At 38.9% G+C, this 12,263-nt stretch overlaps 1 protein-coding gene and 1 long non-coding RNA gene across 3 annotated transcripts; one reads left to right on the forward strand and one right to left on the reverse strand.

The window, feature by feature from the left end:
- The first annotated feature begins 168 nt into the window (after window positions 1-168).
- LOC130171695 (uncharacterized) lies at window positions 169-8,184 on the forward strand. 2 transcript variants are annotated; one of them, XR_008828189.1, is made up of 8 exons: window positions 169-324; window positions 939-976; window positions 1,112-1,217; window positions 1,486-1,609; window positions 2,145-2,273; window positions 2,356-2,453; window positions 6,366-6,414; window positions 8,049-8,184. It is a non-coding gene; the product is annotated as an uncharacterized LOC130171695 (long non-coding RNA). The 2 variants fall into 2 exon arrangements; XR_008828188.1 differs by having other exon boundaries at window positions 1,112-1,609.
- Window positions 3,137-9,914, reverse strand: LOC130171694 (mucin-2-like). The gene is made up of 4 exons (XM_056379804.1): window positions 9,778-9,914; window positions 8,046-9,220; window positions 6,749-6,877; window positions 3,137-5,188 (listed from the first exon to the last, which is right to left on the reverse strand). Exons 1-4 carry the CDS (start codon window positions 9,824-9,826, stop codon window positions 5,132-5,134), a joined length of 1,410 nt encoding a protein of 469 aa, XP_056235779.1. The 5' UTR covers window positions 9,827-9,914; the 3' UTR covers window positions 3,137-5,131.
- Window positions 9,915-12,263: the final 2,349 nt, after the last annotated feature.

Here is a 12,263-nt window from a genome sequence, read left to right on the forward strand (position 1 = left end):
TCAGTGTCATTTTCATTAAAACGTCAGTTTTTGTCAGTTAAACAACAGATACTTAAAAATCAGTTGCATCTCTTTTCCAGTTTTCAGTCTCTTTAAGTTGGTGAAACAGCGCCCCCCGGTGGAGACGTCGGTTAATGCCGGTAATTAACAACGCAATTTAAGAGTTAGGTCGAATCTCTGTCTGACTTGTTGGCGATCAGCGATGGCGGGAGAAGTTCTGTTAGTAAACAAACAAAATGGCGGCATCGCAACTAGTAGTGCGGGACATCGTGGGTTTGGAGAAGTTCACCGCCATGAAAGAAAGAAGAACGGACTTTAAATCACGTGAGTAAAAAACACAATGTGTGTGTGTGTGTGTGTGTGTGTGTGTGTGTGTGTGTGTGTGTGTGTGTGTGTGTGTATTCTGTACCGTCAAATCAAGTCAATTTTTATTTATTTTTTAATTTTTAATTTGTATAGAGCCAATTCACCACATAAGTTATTTCAAGGTTCTTTCCAAACAGAGCAGGTCGAGACCTTCTCTCTATCATATTATTTACAGAGACACAGCGAGACTCAGATCAAGTTGTTGTATATTATAAATGACATTCTTACACCTGAAACACAAAGTGAGATCAGTGTGTATTCCCGCTCTCTTCAGGTTTAACTCAGGTTCCCTGGTCTCTCCAGTGCTGACCCACTTTATTCCAGGTAGGTTAGGTCCGAGTAGATCATTCATGTGCTGGTTATATCACCATGGTAACCAGGTAGATTACTACAGTAACCGGATAGATCACCATGGTAACCTAGGCTGCATGGGTAATTTAAATAGGCAATAAATGAATGTGTGAATCAGATGTCTTTGTTGTCCACCGATGAACAAACTGTTGTGAACATGTTGATGCTCATTAAAGTGACCGACATGTTCATGATACTATGATCACTTCTTGTCACCATAGTGTCACAACCTGCGAGATACAGGCATGAAACTTTACAGGTTTGTACTTGACATCAAAATGAAGTTCATAATGTATATAATGATATGGAGCTATTGAATCAGACATGAAGCTGTTCTCCTCTCTGGCAGCAGAAACAGTACAGCCGGAAGTTAGTGTTGTTTTCTCTGCTGCAGACCTTCACCTGTGCTCACACCTGACATTTACCTGCAGCACCTGAGCCTTCAGAGCAGTAGGCGGCGCTGCAGACCAGATTACAACCACGTCAAATCATAGTTTCAGGTGAGGGTCAGAGATTTCTGTTTGCTCTAGGATTCAAACCACCAACCCTCAGCGTTGATGTCATCACTTCATCTTTCTAGTCAGACAGTGAGAAAGTAAAATAAAGAGTGAATTGTCTAAAAGACTCATATTAGCTTCAGATGAACTTCAGAACTCGTATTGGACTGTGGACTGTTCGTCTACAGCGCTTTACCAAGAGATTTGTAAATGAGCAGTATGGACGGGAGGAAAAATGACGCTTGTCTTAATGTGAAACTGTCTTTTTAAGTCATTAGTGTAATTAGATTTTTGTAAACGAGGGCCCTGACTTCATCCAGAGCTGCAGGGACTGAAGGAGTCTGAGGCGTTCAGGTGAATCACTGCTGACAGGAAGTGAAAAACAGCTGAGCCCAGTGAGTCCATAGAAAGTGACCATGTTTGTTGACAATTGTTTTGTTTTGTCTATCTATCTGTCTGTCTGTCTGTCTGTCTGTCTTTCTGTCTGTCTCATAATTCAGTTGCAGTTGTTTCAAACTAATCATAATTCATTTCATATGATAATATAATAATATTCTATAATTTTCTTTCTTTCTTGAGTTTTCAGATCGTATCTGCAGATCTTTTGACTTCAGTTTCCTCAACAAAGGCTTTGGAATATATAAAATATATTATGTACTTAAATGTGATAAAAGTCTTAACTCTTCAGTCCAGCAGAACTAAACCTTAGTTCCAGTCTACCTGAATGTACCTGTACCTGTGTGACCCGCCCACAGACACGTGAGCTGTGAATTAAAATTAAAAGTCAACAGGATGTTGACAGCAAAGCCAAGCCCTGACCCCCCCCCCCCCCCCCCCCCCATCAGTCAGTGTGTATTTATACACACATCTTACATCATGTTGAAACTGTGAGTTCAGTCAGTTTAAGGGTTTTGTCTTGGTGTTTCACAGGTTTCTGAAGAGACGATGTTGAATCATAATGTGGCGAGAGAGGAGGAGGAGTGGGTGGAGCTGACGTGATACGAGCAAGCAGCAACCTCCACATCTGACTGTACCAGGCTGACACACCTGTCAATCACGGTAAACACCATCAAACACTGACAACATGCTGCCCACCCTTTTTTCTTTTGTTCCATTTCCTGTTCTTTCTCTTAACTTCCAGATGCTACTCCTGGCCATAGTAAATACAAGTCATCATCAGTCTTGGCCCTGATTGGTTCACACACCTGCTGTACACAGAGCAGCCGTTAGAGCGAGGAGGTACGTCATGTGGGTTACCTTACTGTACTTTACGATGCTGGTTTTATGTAGATGGTTAGCTGTAATGTTGATAGTGTTATTGATGGTTTACTCTTCAAGTCTTTCCACTCGGTCACTCTGATGGTTGAAAAATGCACATTAAAAATGTAGTAGCATCCATGACCATATTAATACATCATGTCAGAACACTTCCTGTGGTCATGTTTCGTTAACCAGAGACTCTACAGTCTGATCAGACAGAGGGCGTCTACAAGTCTTCTCCTCTCAAACCCAACGAGGCAGTACGTTATGATCTGGTGCTATAATAAAATTTAATTAAAAGCAGCGTGTGACATAAAAACATCACGACCTGTCAGTATCTTTACCTTAAAAAGTGCATTGACTTTGGACATGTAGACAGAAACTGGGGTTCTATCAATAATATAAATGATTGACTATTGTTAACAGAACCCCAGTTTCTGTAATAATAATAATCAGGAAGACAAATACATATAAAATACCAAATGTATATAATAATGTATATGAAATGAACATAAAGATGAATCTAAAATGTAAAATGAGGAGATCAAATGTGTAAAAACACCTAAGAGAAGACGGGATAGAGGAAAATTAACAATATTAAATAGAGATAAAAACTTATACCAAGGTTCTTCTTGCTCATAAAGAAAAAAGTTTGGAAACACTCAATATTTTGTGACATTTATTCAAAATAGTTAAACACAGTTCAACAAACAAACCCACAGAAATGAAAATGAGACTTGAGATGAGAGAGTTCGAGTCTTGCTGAACATTTCTCTCTGTTGGTGATTAATCAGTCTGATGTTGACTGACTCACGCCGCAGAGCCCAGCCCAGACTTCTTTATGTCCATATCAGCTCCATCACCCTCATATCAAACACAGCTCGTACATTCCTCAGCTGCTCCACCTCCCTCCACACCTCCTCCTCCTCCTCCTCCCTCTCTGTCTGTGTGAAGCTCTTTGTGACTGAACGCTTTTGTTGAAGGAAAATTAAGCCTGGATTTTGGTTGAAAAAGAGGAATTAAACCTGCGACAAAGAAGATCCACTTTCCCTCTGGAAAATGTCCTGCTGCAAACACAATACAGAACAAACTGGGAGGGTGAAGCTGCTGCCAAACTGAACACTGAGGACAGTGAATGGAAATATGATTATTAACACCAGTGGCAGCTTAAACACTTCACAAAAGAAAATATAATATAATAATATTGGTAACATAATAAAAGTGATTATAGTATCATATTAAACATTCTATCAGACCAGTTTTTGAGATGTACAAGCAAAAACCAAAAGCTTAATTAATGGAATTGAATGACTCAGTGGCAATAATCTCAAAATACTTAAAAAAGAAAATATAAGACTTAATTATCAGCAGTGAGTTTCATATGAAACTCTCAGCGTGAACATTCATAGTGGAATTATCATTCTAAAATAAAATATAAGAGTATTTATATATAATATAAAATAATAATAAAAAGTAGTATTATAATGGTCACAGGAATGATTATAGTACTGTAGCAGATCATACATATGAATATCTAACATGTTCTTTAAAATTAATTTAATGTTCAGTTGATATTATTTTTCCAATTCTAAAATATATAAATAGAAAAACTGGACAATAACAGCACATCAAATTACAATAGAAAAATACAATAGTGGAAATATAAGGATGAATATAGAATTTTTTTGTTTTAAACACTTTGAAATATACAAAATGTAATTATTGGAGCCAATAAATGGAAATATGAAAAAAATATTACTAATAGTGGGATCATGACCACCACTAATATTTTTAATATTAGTGGTGGTCATGATCTCACCTTTAAAATGAAAATAAAAGAAACACATAATCATAAACAGTAACTGTTACATAAACATACAGTCAGTTATTATAAAAAAGATTTAAATATATAACAAATAATAATTATTTGAATGCTAAAATATATACAGCAAAAACTGTAATAGTGACAGAAATATCTCAAAATTTAAAAGAAAGTAAAAATAAAATAATATTGTTGATGAAATAATATAGAAATATAAGATTATTTTATCAAAAAGGTTTTTAAGATGTACAAAATATAAAGAGCCAATAGATGAAAAAAATTGTTATAAATATTAGTAGCAGTTACAGCAGTGGCAATAATCATGAGCAAATAATGAACGTCATGATAATATTCACAACACTGTCTTTATGTCGAACAGAAGATCAAGTCAATTAAATTAGGATGTTTAACAATCAGCATTATTCTAAAATACTTATACAGAAAATATGTAATAGTGATATTAGTAAGAATATCTAATAAAAAGTGAAAATATTGAAAAATACAATAGTAATGAAAGTGATTGTTGTAAATCAAGCAATTTATCAAGTTTTTAAGATGTATGAAATATAGCAGCAGTATATTATAATGTAAAAAATAAGGGTGGTATAGGTTGTAGAGTTTTCTTTGTTTATTTTGTTGTTTATTTTAAGATATGGAGCTGCACAGTGCTTTAGAGACAAAAAATAAAAGCTAATTAGATGAACACTAACAATGTCGAATGTTAAAACAAAACAACATATAAATTTTAAAAACAGTTTTATGTATAGATTTTCGTCAATGCGATTTTGTTAATTGCTGGTCTTTTTTCTGCCAGTTAATGGGCCGTGAAGTGTCACTATCGGTTGACCGTGTACGTCCCTGTCCGGTTCTTCGTCGGCTTTTCCAATTCATCCTGAAAAACATGAATCATGGGATGAGCGTCGAGGGCAGAGTTATTATTTACATGTTCAGAAATCCTCTCTGCACCTTCTCGGACTTGTTGTCGGAAGGTGTTTATTTTCTCTCTCGTAATGGAGCGAGGCCGTTACTACATCTAAACGTGTCCTGGATCTCTGCTCATTCAGTTCAGTTCATTAAATAATAATTAATAAATATGTTTCTCTTCTCTCTGCAAAACTTGTCCATTAGCTGTTCAAAACATTTGATCAAGTATCGGCAGAGTATTGGAGCTGATGTGGTCAGTGGGAAGTACAGCACAGAGATAATAATAATGATGTTACTAATGGATACTGATGTGTTCTAACTTAAAAAGATTTTACATTTGATTTTCCTTCACTAAAACGTTCATTTTAATGTAAGAGTTTAAGAGTTTAAGACTTACAGTCAGTAAGACTAAAAGTACAACTAATAGTTATCAAGATCATTTACATAAGAAAGATAACAGTATATAACAGTTGCTAAGTAACAGGACAATGACGTAATAGTAAGAGGCGAATCCTAACAGTGAAAATAACCAGTTTTTAGAATTAATGATCTTTCACTACTATTGATAAATGATAATATATATAAACATTAGGGACATTAGTTTAAAATAAGAATCTACTGAAGTTAGTAAATGTAAACTAGTTATAATGTTATGAACATATAACCATGTGGTACTAATGTGTTATGAATAAATAACAACGTTAATAGTTAATAAGATACTGTAGTTACATGAGGTTAGTAACAGGCGTGATACCGACACATCTCAGCTATGAGTGACAGTAATGATTTACTGAGTGATAAATCGCTCGGAGTTCGTTTGTACAGTCACTAAACACTTACACAGTGTGTGTGTCCATGTGTCTATTGTTGTGTTTGCATTAATCACATCACAGGGAGGTGTTTCCATTATTATCCATGTTTCCTGTGTAAATGTTGACTGTGACTGAACAATTGAATACCGATTACTGTACTTTCCACAGACACACCTGAATGTACGTCACACCTGAACTACGGGGACGAGATGTCTAACACTGTGTAATACAAACTGAGAGGCTTCTAATGTCCAGGGTTTATTCTCTTGTCCTCATTAAGCTGTGTAGATGTTGTATAGGATTTTCATTGAATAAATCTGCTGCGGTTCACAGGTGATACTGGAGCTGCAGTTTCTTCTGTGGTTCTGCTGAAGTCTAACAGGTGAGAAGAAAGTGACTGCATCAATGTAAATGAATGAACTGTGTTCTGCTGCAGGGAAGAGACACTTTCCCAGGCATCACATTACAACACACAAAGACACAACCAACACACACTCTGCTCTATGTGTGTCTATTTGTGAGGACCAGCTCCTGATTAACCACTGTGCTTGTGAGGACATTAGCCTCATGATATGTCCTTCTGAGACCAGCTCCTGGCAGACTACCGTCCTCGTGGAGACATTAGTGTTGTCATTTGTCCCATTGAGGACTAGTTCTTGACAGATCACTGTCCTTGTCAGGACATAAGCGGCTGACATTTTGGAAATTGGACTTACGTATGGTCTCCCGTTGGGTCCTTCGAAGCGGCTGTGGGTGGTGTACAGAGGGATGTCGTCTCTGTGGGTCAGCTGGTCGTAGGGACTGAAGCCCTTGTAGCGCCCCCTACAGCAGCAGCACCACACAAGCTGGAGAGGAGAAGTGTCAATATTGTCAGTTATATGACGAGATCTGTTTTACATACACACATTTGAAAACCTGGGTGACTTCGGGAATGTGATCCGTCGTCATTAGAAGTACTTCACCTCTGTGTCTGGTTGATAACTGTCTGTAGCTTTAGTTGTTGAACGTTGAGGTACGGTGGTGGGAAACTCTGATATCAGCTTTTCAAGAACTTTTTCTAAACAGAAAGTGCAGTGAAAGCAGCAGCAGCTTCAGTCCCCCCTCTGTCTTTCCACATGAGGCGTTCAGGTACACGACTGATGACACGTGAAATGTGTATCGTCAACAAATCTCATGTCCAGACTGAAGCCAGCAATGTTTTAGTCCGTCTCTCTTCACTGTCTGACTTCCCTGTTCTCACTGAGGTGACAGGTGAAGTTACTTTACTGCTCTGGAACTTCTCTGTTCACTTCCTGGTCGGTTGGTTCCACTACTTTACAACAGCATTTACATTTAGCTTCGTTTTGTCCCTCATCGTGTTGCTTCAGATTCTGTTGTGTCCCCTTTTGTGTCCCAGCTGCAGTTTCTACATTATTTTATTTATACTTTATTTAATCAGGAAGTCACATTGAGATCAAGATCTCATTTACAAGTGAGACCTGAGAAAAATAAATGACAAAAAGAAATATTACAGGAATACAATATCTGTACTCACACGTAGTTGTGTACTGACTGGTTGTTCACTGACTGGTTGTTCACTGACTGGTTGTTCACTGACTGGTTGTGTACTGACTGGTTGTTCACTGACTGGTTGTTCACTGACTGGTTGTGTACTGACTGGTTGTTTACTGACTGGTTGTGTACTGACTGGTTGTTTACTGACTGGTTGTGTACTGACTGGTTGTGTACTGACTGGTTGTTCACTGACTGGTTGTGTACTGACTGGTTGTTTACTGACTGGTTGTGTACTCAGGACTGTTAGATTTGTGCCTGTAGTTAAAGGGAGGTGTGCGCCTGTATGAAGTGGTGTTGGTTAGAAACTCATGATGTCAGTTTCATTAACATTTTGATTAGTTTCACATTAATTTCCTCAATCGTCTCATTCTCAAAGATGATTTAAATAAAATATAATTTTATATTCTGTGTGTGTGTTTGTGTGTGTGTGTGTGTGTTTGTGTGTGTGTGTGTGCTCACCAGTGCTACCAGCAGCAGAATCAGCAGCAGCAGAACCAGCGCTGCCAGAACCAGCAGAGCTATCCCCCACCCAGGTACGCCACCTCCGCCGCCGGCTGCAGGTGGTGTCGTACTCCCGGATGTGATTGGTTTGTTCGGGGAAACAGAAACAGGTGAGCTGCTGCCTGTGGTACTCCCAGTCCTCGTTGCCATGGTTCCAGTGGTTGTCGTCACAGTGGGATGGACGTGGGTGTTGTTGCCGGGGGAACTGGTTGAGGCAGCGTGTGTGATGTTGGCCGTACTTGTTACGGTATTCCTTGTAGTGTGGTGTTGAGTACTGTTTGGAGAGGTGGTTGTCATGGTAACATTGGGAGCTCTTGTCTTGTTGTGTGTTGTTGCTGTGGTGTTACTGGTGGGACTGGGACTGGACTGGGTGACGTTGGGACCAGCTGTGGTGTTGTGGGGTCCATGTGTTGCTGCTGTGGTGTTACTGGTGGGACTGGGACTGGACTGGGTGATGTTGGGACCAGCTGTGGTGTTGTGGGGTCCATGTGTTGCTGCTGTGGTGTTACTGGTGGGACTGGGACTGGACTGGGTGACGTTGGGACCAGCTGTGGTGTTGTGGGGTCCATGTGTTGCTGCTGTGGTGTTACTGGTGGGACTGGGACTAGACTGGGTGACGTTGGGACCAGCTGTGGTGTTGTGGGGTCCATGTGTTGCTGCTGTGGTGTTACTGGTGGGACTGGGACTGGACTGGGTGACGTTGGGACCAGCTGTGGTGTTGTGGGGTCCATGTGTTGCTGCTGTGGTGTTACTGGTGGGACTGGTGGGACTGGAACTGGACTGGGTGACGTTGGGACCAGCTGTGGTGTTGACGTGGGGTTCAGGCGGCGTTGGTGTGTGGTCAGAGGTGGAGTTGGTTTCTCTGCGGGTGGAGTTCACAGTGTGTCTGGTTACTGTGGTTACATCAGACTGCGGCGCTGTTGTGTGGTTACTGGTTTCTGTTGTCATGGTGACACTGGGCAGACTGGTGGATCCATGTGTTGTTGTGTTCCCATTGTTGGGACTGGTTCCTGTCTTGATGGCTGCTCCGGTGTGGTCAGTTGTCATGGATACATGCTGTGTAGAAACATCCTGACTGCTGTTGACCGATGGTGAGGTGGTTGTCATGGCAACGTGAGTTGTATTGGAAGACACTAAAGTAAAGCGAGGGTGATTAGTGAGTGATTACTGGTCCAATGACAAAGTGAATCTACAGGTTTGATGATTGATTGATTGGTTCTTCAGCAGCAGCAGATTAATCAATAATGAAAAAAATTATCATTAGTTGTTACCATAATCGAATCAAACAGAATCTATAAGACCTCTGAAGACTTCACCCTGGATTATGGAAATTCTGTTTTCTGACGTTTTAGAAACTGAACAATGAATCAGCTGATTAGAAAATAATAATAGAAATAATGATAATAATAATAATCAATAGTTGCAGCCTTTAACAAGATTTTATACATATAAGCCCCGCCCACCTCAAGCTTTTCGTTCCCTCAGTCTATAAGCTGCTCTCTCTCTCTCTCTCTCTCTCTCTCTCTCTCTCTCTCTCTCTCTCTCTCTGACCTCCATTGTTCGAGCTGTTTCGAGGTTTTCTGTCGTCTACAGATTCATTCTTCATTCCTCTTTGAGCCTCAGTGAAACAAACCATCAGAAAAGTGTAAAAAGGATGAAGCTGTGAAGGAAGGTGAGCTGTTTTTCTTACCTGAGGTGGTGAAGGTGAGAGCAATGCAGAGAGCGAGCAGCGTCTCCATCTTTCTGCAGGAAATCCGACAGTTTGTGACAAAGATCTCAGTGTGAGCGGCTGCTGGAGTCTGTTTCCATCCAGAGAAAGACTCCTTTATACACCTGTCTCACCTGCACACAGGTGGAGGAGGGAGAGAGGGAGGGGCCGGCTCACCCTCAAAGCACCCTGGGTGTTCCAGCAGGCTCAGGGCTCCACTCTGTGGTCACAGTCTGCTTGTTTAGTGCTGGATCATTATTTAAACCAGTTTCCTGCTTTTACCTGTACCTTTATTTCTCTCTGTCTCCCAGGGGAAAGGTCCGTTCCATGTGATGCTGAAAACCACAGCAGCCATTAAGGTTGAAGGCAGAACAGACTGGCTCCTCCTCCAGCCGCTCATATGGAGCTGTAAAGCGATGGCAAGTGAAAGGCTGGATCTTGCTCCTTCAGCTGGGATGATCCATGCAGGAGATCCAGGAGACCAACAACACGTGCGCGTGTTCTTAACACTGACACGTTAGATTTTTCACCACACACGGAAAGACACTTGAACACACCGATGAAGAAGAAGGATGAAGAAAAGGAGAATTCAAAAAAGAAACATCAACGTCCTTCCAGATCTCATCTGGAAACTAAAACCACCTCCTCGGCCAACCACGGTTGTATCCCTCCGCCACTCAGACTACTTTCAGGTTACATCCCTGTTTATCCAGAGTCATATAAAATGTTAACCATTTGTGTATTTTCTGTGGTAACCGTGACCTTTGACCTTAGTCACCAAAGATGACAAAACCACCACTGCTGCTATTCAAGCACCACAACGAAGAGTCAGAGATGTTGAGGGCGACACGGAATTGGAGTCGATGTATAATAATCACAGAGGTTTTGAGGAACCTTTGATGTACAGGTTAATAATAATGAATGAATGATCCGATAATGAGGATGCATCTGTCTTTAGACTTGATGTGAACTAAGAAATACAGTTTGTGTCTGTTTCTGTCCTCTACTGCTGTGTGTGGGTTGATGTTTATAATTCAGTGTCATTTGTTAATACAATGATTTAGTTCGTCTTAAGTTTTAGTAGAATGAAAAAAGGAAAAAATCTTTGTTATGCATATTGTTTGTTTTTATCTTAGTAATATTTAACTGTGTATTGAAATATATATTAATATTGCTGTCACAAATGAATTACACACTGAATGATAGAAGATGATTTCCTTGTTTTTGAGGTATTAATTATGTGGAGTGACTGATTAAGTATCATGTAGATTAAGTTTGTTTAGCCTAGTCAGTTACAAGAGGCTTGGTGTACTGAGTCCGCATCCTCTCCCTGTTTTAGATATTTGACCAAATATGAAGCATAAGCTATCTATAGTAATTCAAATGGCATAAAGCCTAGCCACAGGGGTTCCTTCTTCACAATTGAGGTGACATCATGGATAGAAGTCTGTATTGATGATTTGTCCTTTCTCCTCGATCATGCTTCAATAAAATTCCTCTGCATAAGACATCCTGGGCTCCAGCACTCTTTCTTCCCTGAAACACCTTGACCACAAATGATAACATTCTCCCTATCAATAAAGCATAAAACATCATGGTAAAATAAGTCTTAAAAGGTGTCATAAAAACACCATAGTATAGTACGGCATAAAATGTCATGAAAAAGTCATTGTACAATACGGAAATATTTAAAAATAGTATAGCAAGGCATAAAAAGTCATAAAAAAGTGATAGTATGATAAGGCAAAAAAAGTCATAGTATAGTAAGGCATAAAAATGAAAAAGAAAAACATCATAGTATAGTATGGCATAGAAATAAAAAAAGTCATAAAATAGTAGGCATAAAAATGAAAAAAAAATCTTGTATAGTAAGGCATAAAAATTAAAAAGACATCACAATATAGTAAAGCAAAAAAAGTCAAAAAAATTTCCTAGTATAGTAAGACATAAAAATAAAAAAAAAGTCATAGTATAGTATGGCATAAAAATGAAAAAAAACCATAATATAATATGGCATAAAAACAAAAAAAAATCACAATATAGTAAAGCAAAAAAAGTCATAGTATAGTATGGCATTAAAGTAAAAACGTCATAGTATAGTAAGGCAAAAAACGTCATAGTATAGTAAGGCTTAGAAATGAAAAAAACCATCATAGTATAGTAAGGCATAAAAATGAATAAAACCGTCATAATATAGTAAGGCATAAAAATGAATAAAACCGTCATAGTATAGTAAGGCTTAGAAATGAAAAAAACCATCATAGTATAGTAAGGCATAAAAATGAATAAAACCGTCATAATATAGTAAGGCATAAAAATGAATAAAACCGTCATAGTATAGTAAGGCATAAAAATAAAAAAAAATGACATAGTATAGTAAGGCAAAAAACGTCATAGTATAGTATGGCATAAAAATGAATAAAACCGTCATAGTATAGTAAGGCAAAAAATGTCATAGTATAGTAAGG

Source organism: Seriola aureovittata, chromosome 7, assembly GCF_021018895.1.
Source record: "Seriola aureovittata isolate HTS-2021-v1 ecotype China chromosome 7, ASM2101889v1, whole genome shotgun sequence".
NCBI lineage: Eukaryota > Metazoa > Chordata > Actinopteri > Carangiformes > Carangidae > Seriola > Seriola aureovittata.